Consider the following 13,581-nt stretch of genomic DNA (forward strand, 5'->3'; position numbering starts at 1 on the left):
CAGACTATCGATATTTCTTCTTTCTCTCGCCAAATCTCTCTGTTCCTCTCCATTCATCTTCATTTCAAAGGAAGAGTAGAGATGATTCAGAATCTTCAACTTCTCATCTATTCTCTCTCTTTCTCTTCACCCCTCTCCCACCTATTACCTTTCACTCACTCTCTCTCTCTCTCTTGATATGTCCAAATCTCCGCCAATTTATGTAGATGCATAACAATATAATTATCTATAGTTATTATATTACAAATTACTTTTCATATCATATACAGTTCAATAATTATTTTCTTAGTCTATATTATGTAAATTCATCTATAATTATTTTGCTGTATTGTAAGCTATTGTATATAAGTGTATAAGCCAGTATATATTGTAATCTACATAAATAAAGTACTCAATCAATCAATCAATCTCTCTCTCTTTGTCTCTCTCTCACATACACACATACTCAGTCACTCTTTCTCTTTTTCTCACAAACTCCCTCTCTTCTTTTCCTTTCATTTCGCCTTCACTCCAAAGAAAACGTAAGGGAACCCAAGATCTTGATCTCATCTATTCTCTCTTTTCCTCTCATCTCTCTCCTACCAATCACCTTTCTCTCTCACTCTCTCTCTCTCCTTTCTCCCACCATTTCCCTCTCTCTTCCTTTCCTTTCACCTTCATCTCAAAGGAAGAGTAAGGGAACCCAAGATCTTGATCTCATCTACTCTCTCCTTCTGACTACCACCTATTACCTTTCTCTCTCTCTCCCCTTTCTCCCACCAATTCCCTTTCTCTCTCTCCTTTCACCTTCACTTGCAAGATAGAGTGTGAGTACCCAGAGTCAGTAAGGATCTGAAGTTTTATAATCAGTCTTAGAAGTGAATTATATTGGAGAAGACCTTATATAAATCTCTCATGAAAGTCTCATGTACAGTCTACAGATAGGCTAGTTCTATTACTATAAATTTGTATAAAATAATTTATACTTCATCCTCACAATATTGACTGAATATCTGCTAAAGTTCCTGAAAAAAGAAAGTAATATCTACAACATTCCGAACATCTTCAAATCTTGTTGAAGAGTTTTAAAAAATTACAAAAGTTCCTAAAATAAGAGAGTAATATTTATAACATTTTCAAATTTTGTTGAAATGTTTTGAAAGGAAGTTTTTGTTTTCAATTGTTGTTAACTCCAATTTTACAAGTTCCAGTTGTTTTTGATTTGTTTGGACTATCTTCCTTCCAATATGCAGTGTTTCATTATCAACATTGTAATTCTTGTAAATCTATTTTGTTTCTTTGCGGTGTTTGTTTCATCAAAGAAGATACGTAAGTAGCCCAATCTTTTGTTTCCTTTTTTATTGTTTGATGGTTCTAATGATTGATTTTCAGAAGTAATGGATCTACTATGGATCTATTCAGAATTATCTCAGTTTTGGTATCCCCTTAAATGGATAAAACTTAGTAAATATAAGTCAGACACTATTTTTTTTCTGAGTAGATGTATTCATATTTGATAGTATACTACGAATTAGGCTTATAGTCGCCTGCCTACTCCTGATTAGAGTATATTTTCAAATGCTATTGTATGGAAGCAATGAAACATTTTTTACTTTCAAAAGAAATTTTATCTTCGAAAGAGATGTTTCAAAATCATTAGTATGTTACATGAATATTATCAATTGATCTATAGTGAAGTCCACGTTACAATAAAGATAAAAGAACAGTGTTGCCTGTTCTCTGCCCTAATTAATTATATTTATACATTGTCAAAAACAGATTTGGCATCGTTGCGGAGCTAGTAAAAGATAGTACTACCTGCTTTGTCGAATGATAGAGAAAGATAGCAACATAAAAGTTAATCAAATACTGTCATTATAACGTGGACTATAGGCTACTCAGGCTACTTCATGAACCAGTTCGAAGAAATGAGTAATAAGATAAAGATATTTCATGGAATGCTTGAGAAATCAAGTAGAATTATCTCACGTTTTGGTTCATATTGTAGGCATAGGCCTACATAATACATTTGAAAAAAGCTACAAGCTATAATTTCCTGTGGAGAACGAGCTCCAAATTTTATCATAAAAAATTGTTGTACCGTTTCCATTGTTTTCTGGCATCAATTCTCTAAATATTCAGGTACACTCTTTTTAAATGCAAATAAACCACACAGGACTTCAAATATAGAATGAAAGGTAAGAAGAGGATGGAATACAAAGAATTCTCTCTTTAAATATTGTATTTCTCTTCACGCGATTAAATTTCTAAGTTCATGTGATTTGAATGAATAATGAATAAATGGAGCAATATAGGTAAGATTCTAAAGGACATGACAGTTTTTTCATAGACTGATCCAAGTTAGAGCGGAATATTGAACAATACAGCATAATTTAATCGAATAATCATAACTTAACCTCACTTTGGACTATTTATGTGCCAAAATCAAGGAATTGAATATGTTTTGGGCAATTGCCTGTTTCTCTTTCCAAATATCGTGTTTGTAACTATTCTAATAAATAAATAAATAATAAATAAATAAATAATAAAACCACATAGGAAACACATAATGAAAGCAGCAGTGTAAGATATTACTTACAGTATCTACATTAGAAATTGCTTGAATAGAAATTATTTAATGGATCCAAGGTATAAGCTTTGAGCATGTATGATGCTTTCATTATAGTCATAGAGAATCAATAGCATAAGTAGGTATCCCATGGTATAGGGTGTTTATGTCGCAACTTTTACTGTTATCTCAAGCCGATAGTTCATGTAATTCTTTCCCGTGAAACTGTGTGACACTGGTAGTCTCTCATATTGTGCCGTTCATACACTCTCACCCCAACAAAACAGTAAAAATCGATAATAATCAACAGTAATCGGCTTGAGATAACAGTAAACGTTGCGACATAAACGCCCTATACCATGGGATATCTACTTATGCTATTGTTTCTCTATGGTATGGACGTTTAGATGTATGATGCCTTCATATAATTTTAGATACGGCCTCCTCGTCTATTGGAGAAGACGATAAACCGTCAGTCCCGACTACCTAAAAAGTAGTTGTCATCTCTCGTCATCATCCCTCTCACTCATTACCCACGCACAAGCCTGAGAACTTACGTTGGCATCACCCTCAGAATTATTATTAATGAGCATAGACACAAAATTTATACTCTCCTTAATATTAGTTTTTTGTATGATATGTATGTTTTTTGTAGGAGTTGTTTTTTTTTCAAATCAATTATTCTGAATAGGGTATCTACTCACTAAAACGTTACGTTTTGACGAGGTTTGGTGGTAGAGTGGACATTGTTGTCCAAACTTCGCCACATCAACAAATAGAAAAGTAATACTAATTCTATTCTAAAATGTGTTTATGCCTTTTCAATCCTAATTCAATTCATATACTGTTACCATGGCTTACTTTACCTCTATCCATAGTAGGCTGTGACTGTACCTGCATTAGCTAATTATTTATGTATTTACTTGTTGATACACTTACAAATCATATGAATATGATCAGGAAAGACCAACAGGCATAGCCCAAAACTATTCTGCTCCCTAATTTTGATAAATAATAACATGTCCGAAAAATAGGTTATGTTACTGTGGAAACTTAAAGTTCAATAATTTCTGTCCAAAAATATATATGAGCTGGAAATTTTGAATTTAGAATGATAAAACCCCCAAATTATAGTTAAATATTGCACTCAAATATCTTATTATTAGATTCCTAATGATTCAATTTATATTTGAGAGTAGCCCTAAAGAAAAAAGATTGTTTATCCATGGTTGTCAAGATGAAACAAGACAGAAAATAGGAAAGTAATAACGATAGATAGAGACAAAGAGTGTTCTCTTTTCCTCACATTGTTCCAGTAAACAAGAGAAACAGCAAAAAACAGAGAAATTATTTAACGTGTTTAGAATCACGCTAGCCTTTGTGAGAGTTCATTTCATAATTTCAGCATTGTCAGAATGGGAGGCTTTAATGTTATTCAATTATGATTGCTGACTGTTTAAAATAAATCTTACCATAGTTATTATATAACTTGAAAACATTGTGGCAAGAAAATAATGCAATATCACTGTGCTCCAGTATTATTATGCAGATTTAGTATGACTGTACATATTTCCATGATAAGTATGTACTATAATGTTATTATATATATATATATATATATATATATATATATATATATATATACTAGCAGGAGACCCGTGCTCCGCGAGGGTCTGTTAGAAAGCTTGACAAACTGGAAACTTGACCGAGTGGAAACTTGAAGAATTGAAAATAGGTCTATAACCATCCTCGGTTAATTAAGAATCTATATGCAAAATTTCAAGTTAATCAGTTGAGTAGTTGAGACGTGATGATGCGTCAAACATAATTTTCCTATCCCGTACGTGTATAAGCCAGTTCTTTCCTTTATTATAGAATAGATTATCATCCAGCATATGGTGACTGACATATACTTTGAACTGTTAGTATTCCTTATTGAATTAAATGGATGCTTTATTGATTTTTATTGTCTCATTGACTTTCTAAACACCATTTAACAAATGGTGACAGATTAAAGTAAATTTCATTATAGAAGACGCGGTCATCTCATGAGTATAACCAAATATATTTATGTCTAAAAGCAGAAAACTTGTATCTAAATTCTCATAATTTCAACGTGGTATACTGTTCTGGTTTATAAAGAGACTAGCCGTCAGACTCGCTTCGCTCGCCGTATCCGTCTAGCCAGGGGGCTCCGCCCCCTGGACCCCCGACTGGATCGTACAAGAATGAGATCAGCAGGCTCGCTTCGCTCGCCTGCATTTTTCATTTGAGCATTTTTATCATATGTTAGGACAATCCAGTCGGGGGTCCAGACTAAACGGATATGGCGAGCGAAGCGAGCCTGACGGCTAGTAATATAATATTCCCAGGATTGAAGTAGCAGTGCCCAATCAATTTTTCCGCGATAAATGCATTTAAATCTTCAACTTGGTGCCAACCTAACAAAGTCAACTCAACTTAATGCCAACCTGACAAAATTATTAATTTAGTTGCCAGTTAACAACTGTTTCGAAGAGGTACTCTATCTAGATTATAGTTCTATAGTAACATATGATATGGAAATTTCAATTATAATTAAGAGATTGGGAGAAGAAGAATATACATGCTAAAAGACGGACTTTAAACCCTTAAAAACAACCCTTAGAGTTAAAATATTGCCAAAAGATTTCTTAGTGCGCTTCTAAAGGGCCAACTGAACATACCTACCTAATTTGAATGTTTTTGGTCCGGTAGATTTTTGGTTATGCGAGTGTGTGAGTGAGTGAGTCAGTCAGTCAGTGAGTGAGTGAGTGCCATTTCGCTTTTATATATATAGATTGCTACAGTGAGGTTCACGTTGTAATGACAGTATTTGATCAACATTGATGTTGCTATCCTTGTCTATCATTCAATAAGGCAGATAGCGCTATCCTTTTCTAGCTTCGAAACGTTGCCAGATGTTTATTCAACAGTGTAGAATTAAAATTGATCAAACAATATTCAAAATCAATTATAAAAACTCATTGAAATATATATAATCTCTTGACAAATAAAATATAATTGGTTATTTTAAACAAGAATGAACAGTTAATATTACATCAGATATACCGATTTCAGCTATCCCCTACAGAAGGCAGTGGCAAGGCAGGGAATCGGCAACGCTGTTTTCCTATCTTTCTCCACTGCCATTATAACGTGGACCTCACTATAGTAGTCTAAATGAGAACCAGGACATGACTTCTTTTCATTTATAATAACTGTGTTTAGCATTTCTCATGTTTTGATATCTCTATCATTTTCCCCGTTTTGGTTGTGCAAATGGAACTTGTCAAAAACGCTTGTAACACCAGTAATTAATTATGTAATTCCAAATTCTCTCCTCTTTCTTCTCCCTCTTCATTTGGTAGAGAGTTAGTGGGAAGGATATTTTTAATATTCTTCCCGAAGAATGGACATTGATATGTCCAAAGCTCCGTCAATTTATGTAGATGCATAACAATATTATCTATTTCATTATAGTTATCACAAATTTCTTTTTCCTCCACCTACTGTCAAAAGTACTTACTTTACTCCCTGAAACATGATACTAATAAAGTGTCACTTGTTCGCTTTCGGTACTAAAAAACAGAAAAACTCCCTAGGGAGTAAAAGTGAGTCCATTTAAATAACATGGGAAGCATCTCTATTTTAAAAACGTACATTTGGAATAGGTCAGAAGGTCTAAACTCAGATGAGGAAGCATATAGAGTAGTCATTAAACCAACTAAATTCAATACCTCAACCAGACATTTGATCGATATATAAAATTTATGTTTGTATGCTGAAATTATTATTACAAACTTCATATCACTATACTAAAAAAATGTATATATATTTTTTCTTTTATTCCATGTTATTCAAAATATCAGCCAACGAATATTACTTATTAACTAATCAAATTTGAAACGGGAACTTCATCATAGCTGTAGTTGTGGCTGTCATTGTTGTTAGAAATTTAGCCGACAGATAGTGATGTCGTAGGAGAACTGTGATTACAAGCCAGCTGTTTCTGTTTACTTTTAAGATTATGTTGTAACACATTGTTTGGTCACATACGTTTTTAAAAATTATTTTATATGCAGTTTTTATAGAAATGTAGGTATTGGAAAAATGTTGTGTATATCACGAGTGAAAAATGTTTTTTCTCCCTCAGGAAAATTGTTGCCCTCGGCTTCGCCTCGGGCTTCAAACTTTTCCCTCAGGGAGAAAAAACAGCACTTTTCACTCTAGATATACAAATAACTATTTTCATATCATATACAGTTCAATAATTATTTTCTTAATTTAGATTTTGTAAATTAACCTATAATTTTGCTGTATTGTGTGCTATTGTATATAAGTGTATGAGCCAGTGTATATTGTAATCTACATAAATAAAATAAATTATAAATAAATAAATAAAATTATTCTATGTCTATATTCTTATTATGTTCTATTATTCTATGTCTTATTCTTATTCTATGTTACTATTATCCTCTGTCTCAGTTGCAATAATTTGATTAATTATTTTTCCTCTCTTTTCAAAGCCGACTACGTCCCAGTATGCAAGAAAAGCAATCCTCAATTCGAAAAATGTATACTAGATGCCATTGAAGTGGTAAGGCCGCATCTCAGTAAAGGTGAGTGAAATTGGGTTCGGAGCCTACCTAAATAATATTATAAATCAGCTCTCCATCAATATTATATTGAACACAGTAGTATTTAGTTCGGAATCCACCTAAATTGTAAATCGATCCTCTAAAAACTATATTGAACTTGGTAGTATCGGGTTCTGATACTACCTAAATTGTAAATCATCTCTTTTATCCTATACTATTAAACGAGCAACTTCTGTTTATATGTTTATATGTTTGTATTTCACCGGATCTCGAAAACGGCTCTAACGATTCTCACGAAATTCAGAACATAGTAGGCTTATAATATAAAAGATTCGATTGCACTAGGTTTCATCCCTGGTAAAACTCGCTGAAGGACATTGAAGGGATAATTATTATTCATCCTTGGGAAAACAGATGATAATAATTATTTCATCGTCTGTTGGTGATGGAGGTGATTGAGCGAGTTCATGTGTGTGGGACTGAGACAAAATTATGACTCAGCTGTTGAACTTTGGTAATCATTTAATCAGGTACTTAGTGCCGGTTGCAAAAAAGCCGGGTTATTTTCAATCCTGATTAATTCCAGTAGATCCATCTTTCTGAAATGGTCTTCTCTGATTTGGTTCACGTTTAGTTAATCAGGATTAAAATTTAACCGGCCTTTGTGCAACTGGGCCTTTGTGAGGGAAATTTTTGCATTCTTCTGGGAATTAATCTCAATTTACTGTGATTAGATAGAACATTTCTGTATGAATTTTATTATAATTTCTTCTTTCGTAATAAATTGTTTATGCTTTTGTACTCCAGAGCGAAGCTCGGTCCCCGATATTCAATTATTATATTTGAATAAAAATACAAATATGTTGTCGAATTCTACACAGTTTAGAATTTTTAGTTTTAAAACTGTGTAAAATTTGGAACATATGTGTGTTTTTATTCAATTTATGGAACAGTTCTACAATATTTACAATGACTCAGTCGAATTTTTAATTATTATATTGAACTCAGTAAAACTGGGGTTCGGAATCCACCTAAATTGTAAATCATTCCTTCATCAATTATTATTGAATCTGGTAGAATCATGGAGAGATAGCATAAGAAGATATCCCATAGTATACATCGTTTATGTTCCAAATTTCAAGCCGAATTTTTGTTAACTGAAGCCGATTACTGTCGACTACTGTCTATTATTACTGTGTTGTTGGGAGTGTATGAGTGTAAGAACGACACAGTATGGGAGACTAGCAGCGTCACATAGCTTCACCAAAAACAACTACTAGGACTATCGGCTTGAGTGAAGTTTGCAGCATAAACGCCCTCTCTCATGGGATATCTTCTTATATGCTATGTTCTCTCTATAGTAGAATTGGGTTTGGGATCCACCTAAATTGTATATCATCTAACTACCAATTATCATTTTGAACTTGATAGAATCATGGAGAAATTGCATCAGCAGATATCCCATAGTATAAATTGTTTATGTTCCAATTTTCAAGCCGATTTCTTGTTAACTAAAGCCGATTACACTCTCTTTCATTATTTGAAAGTGTTCAGATTAGAATTGAACCTTGAAAACTAATAGAGAAAGTATTTATTTCAAAAGAACGGTCAATAATTAATTGTCTTTATTCCATATTTTCATACTTTTCAAGTCCATTGTTATTATTTTATTGTCTGCTTTCCATGTCAGTGCATATGTTTTGTTACAATGGAAGTCTTACTACAAAGTCTACATAGCTTGCAAATTATAACAATGGTTATAAACTATAGTATCACCAAACTATATTGGAATATTTCCATAGTAGCGGTTTGGTAGCATTATTATTACTGTATAATGCTTTTGAACTATAGTATCACCGTTATTAGAATATAGAATATTTGTATAGTAACTACTAGAGAGATTATTCAGCAAAACGTGCATGAAGTATCCAGTATATATCTAGTACAGTATATAGTATATAGTATAAAGTATAGTATATATATCTAATATATAGTATAGTATATCCAGTAGGCGATTTCAAACACTGGATGTAAACAATGAGGCAATGACACTTTATTCTCATGAATTCTTAAAATATTTCTCCATTATATACTAATACTAGCCGTCAGGCTCGCCTCGCTCGCCATATCCGTCTAGCCAAGGGGCTCCGCTCCCTGGACCCCGACTGGATCGCCCAAAAATGAGATCAGCGGGCTCGCTTCGCTCGCCTGCATTTTCCATTTGAGCATGCTTCATTCCATCAGAAAGTCATAGTACTGAGAAAAGTTGTGAAAAACGCTGATTTTGGGCGTATCTTTGATGAAATATCAAAGTCATCGTATTACAAAATTTTTAGACCCTAGCTAAACCTCTGTACCAAATTTGAACATTTTATGTCTATTACTTGATGAAAGAACTGAGAAAACGCTAATTTTGGGCGTATCTTTGGCGTTATTTCAAATTCCTTCCAACGCAACATTATTACACCCTAGCTGAGCTAAATTTGAACATTTTCTGTTTATTTATTCTCGATAAAGCTGAGAGAACACTAAAAAAAACGATGGAAAAACGCAGATTTTGGGCATATCTTTGGAAATTTTCCCAAATCCGTTCTTAATGCGCCTCTAAAGGGCCAACTGAACATACATACCAAATTTGAAAATATATGTCATATTTTTATCATATGTTAGGACGATCCAGTCGGGGGTCCAGACTAAACGTCTGGATAAACGGTTATGGCGAGCGAAGCGAGCCTGACGGCTAGTAATATAATATAATATTCCCAGGAATAGCTCTGATTGAAGTAGCAGTGCCCAATCAATTTTTCCGCGATAAATGCATTTCAATCTTCAACTTGGTGCCAACCTAACAAAGTCAACTCAATTTTAATGCCAACCCCTAAAATTATTAATTTAGTTACCAGTTAATAACTGTTTCGAAGAGGTACTCTCTCTAGATTATAGTTCTATATTATCATAATATGATATGATATGATATGGTACGGACGTTTCAATTATAATTAAGAGATTAGAATAAGAAGAATATACATGCTAATAGACGAACTTTAAACCCTTAAAAAGGACATTTCAATTATAATTAAGAGATTGGAATAAGAAGAATATACATGCTAAAAGACGAACTTTAAACCCCTAAAAACCTCCCTTAGAGTTAAAATCTTTCCAAATCCGTTCTTAGTGCGCCTCTTAAGGGCCAACTGAACATACCTACCAAATTTGAACGTTTTTGGTCCGGTAGATTTTTAGTTCTGCGAGTGAGTGAGTGAGTGAGTCAGTCAGTCAGTCAGTGAGTGAGTGCCATTTCGCTTTTATATAAATATAGATACTAACTGTGCCTTACTATAAATATTCACTTCATACTCTTATTATAGAACTTTTTCTCTGAATGATAGTAAGCATGACAATGACACTTTATTCAAAGAATTCTTAAATAACTCCTCAGGTATTAAATATTTATTTACTCTGTAATTATTCTATTAGAGTCTCTGTAATAAGAAAACAAAATTTAATCTTTCATGCAATAGGGTATTTTGAAACTAAAAAAATTAATCCAAATTTAGTCTATGATTCGAGAATAAATCTTTTCTAATGAGAAACTAATCTTTAATCTTCTATTCCCAGGGGTGTTTTGGAACTGAAAAATAAGATTCAAATTCATATTTAACTTGCCATGACTTATTAACCAGACAATAGACAAAATGCAGCACAAATCCTAGACACTCATCTCATTGAAATTTCAATAAATTTATAATCACATTTTGTGTAGTTGAAAAGTTGATATTGTCTTAAAATAACTCTAAATTATATTGTCTAAACTTGATAAGGTCTAAACTAGTTTTTTTCATTTAATATAAATTTATAATACTCTGACTCTCTCCTGAAAGTGTTGGTGTTGTTACAGTACGGTACCTATTAGAACTATGATGGGAAATATATTTTGAAATTGACATTTATTCAGTCTTCAGTATTTATGATGATAAAACAAAGAATTTGATGTTATAAAACACTAGAGTATTATCTAAAAATGATATCACGAATTTATTAAAACGGTACAAACATGTATCAACATATTATTTATTATTATTATTTATTAGATAGAGCGAACAATATAATAGTCGGGAAAGAAAAAACAGGCTATTGCCCAAAACTTCTTCAATTTCCTGATTTCGTCACAAATTGTCCAAATATTATGTAGGTTATGTTCACTTCAATTTCAACACCAAATCTTCAATCTGAAACTATGAATCAGAATAAAACAAGGAATTTCAAATTTAGATAGATTGATAATGAAACTTCCGTTAAAACAAAAACCAAACTTCAAATATTAACAAAATATAGAATAAAATCACTTAAATTTTGAGCTCGAAAATTGACTATGATGGGAAATATATTTTGAAATTGACATTTATTCAGTCTTCAGTATTTATGATGATAAAACAAAGAATTTGATGTTATAAAGCACTAGATTATTTTTGAAAAAATATCAAGAATTTATTAAAACGGTACAAACATGTATCAACATATTATGACACCATAGGTGTTGAAACATTTAAATAAAAATATAAATCTAAAAACACTTTACTTATATGGGATACTTTTATACAAATTAATAAAAACAATATAAAAACTTGTAACAGTCCTTGAAAGTTTTTAATAATAAAGAGTTCTACAAGTTTTTGAATTTGTTTTATTAATAGAAATCTCAGTATCCTTTTTAATATTGTCTATTCACAACATGTAAAGCTATGTTTATTATGTAAGATGCCATTATCAAGACAATTTAAAGCTGCGTTTTAACTAAAGTTATTAACATAATGTTAATAGCTTAATCCTTATAGATTCTATTAGATTGAACATGACTGGTCATACACTCATGATGAACATAAATGTTTGTCAAGTTCCGTTCAATCTAATAGAATCTACAAGGATTAAGTTATCAACATTTTGTTAATAACTTTTGTGTAAACGCTGCTTAATGATGTTGAAACATGTTTGTAACTTATTAATTAAGTTATAATTATTAATTAATTATAATTCATAATACATTTTCAGACAATATTCCTGTGTTTTGTTATGTATGAATATCACAATATCCCACCAACAGTATCTGAATTTATTGTATTCTACCATAGAGAACCGATAGCATAAGTAGATATCCCATGGTATAGGGCGTTTATGTCGCAACTTTTACTGTTATCCCAAGCCGATAGTTCACGTAGTTCTTTCCTATGCGGCTGTGTGACGCTGGTAGTCTCTCAAATTGTGCCGTTCATACACTATCGCCCCAACAAAACAGTGAAAATTGACAACAGTCGACAGTAATCGGCTTGAGATAACAGTAAAAGTTGCGACATAAACGCCCTATACCATGGGATATCTACTACGCTATTGTTTCTCTATGGTTCTACTGAGTTATCAGTACTCTTATGAGTATTGATACTCAATTATAGTAAGAATATTCCAATATTGAGGGATTCGAATGAGCAAAAAATAATCTCATTTGACAGAAAATAAAATCTGATCTGAGCTTTTGCAGTAAGAGGTAATGACATTGAATGAGACTATACCAAGTAAGATTTATTTTGAGCTGTCAACATTTATTAATTTATTTAAAATAACAGCAGAGAATAATCTCAAAAGAATGAAATTCAAATCAGATTTGAGCTTTGCAATAAGAGGTGATGGCACTGAATGAAACTATACCAAGTAAGATCTACTTCAAAATGTCAACAATTTTTTTAAAATAACAGCAGAAAATAATCTCAAAAGAATGAAATTCAAATCATATTTGAGCTTTGCAATAAGAGGTGATGACATTGAATGAAATTATATCAAGTAAGATTTACTTCAAACTGTCAACATTTATTTAAAACTAGCCGTCAGGCTCGCTTCGCTCGCCATATCGGTCTAGCCAGGGGGCTCCGCCCCCTGGACCCCCGGCTGGATCGTCCAAGGATAAGATCAGCAGGCTCGCTTCGCTCGCCTGAATTTTTAATTTGAGCATTTTTATCATATGTTAGGACAATCCGGTCGGGGGTCCAGACTAAACGGATATGGCGAGCGAAGCGAGCCTGACGGCTAGTTATATAGTACTCCCAGGATTGAAGTAGCAGTGCCCAATCAATTTTTCCGCGATAAATGCATTTAAATCTTCATCTTGGTGCCAACCTAACAAAGTCAACTCAACTTAATGCCAACCTGACAAAATTATTAATTCAGTTGCCAATTAACAACTGTTTCGAAGAGGTACTCTATCTAGATTATAGTTCTATAGTAACATATGATATGGAAATTTCAATTATAATTAAGTTAATCAAGTTAATTCAATTAAATTAATAATTTCAATTATTTTAACTCCCTATTAGGGAGAAGAAGAATATACATGCTGGAAGACGAACTTTAAATACTTGAAAACAA

General features: G+C 32.5%; 1 protein-coding gene across 1 annotated transcript in view; it reads left to right on the forward strand.

Moving 5' to 3' along the window:
• Positions 1-845: 845 nt before the first annotated feature.
• The window catches only part of LOC111049707 (circadian clock-controlled protein daywake-like), a 28,444-nt gene continuing 15,708 nt past the window's right edge, over positions 846-13,581 (forward strand). The window contains exons 1-2 of the mRNA XM_039439849.1: positions 846-1,308; positions 7,096-7,188. Coding sequence (XP_039295783.1) covers positions 1,227-1,308; positions 7,096-7,188 — 175 coding nt within the window. The 5' untranslated portion in view covers positions 846-1,226. The remainder of the gene's footprint in view (positions 1,309-7,095; positions 7,189-13,581) is intronic.

Source organism: Nilaparvata lugens, chromosome 13 (genome assembly GCF_014356525.2).
Source record: "Nilaparvata lugens isolate BPH chromosome 13, ASM1435652v1, whole genome shotgun sequence".
NCBI classification, from domain to species: Eukaryota; Metazoa; Arthropoda; class Insecta; order Hemiptera; family Delphacidae; genus Nilaparvata; species Nilaparvata lugens.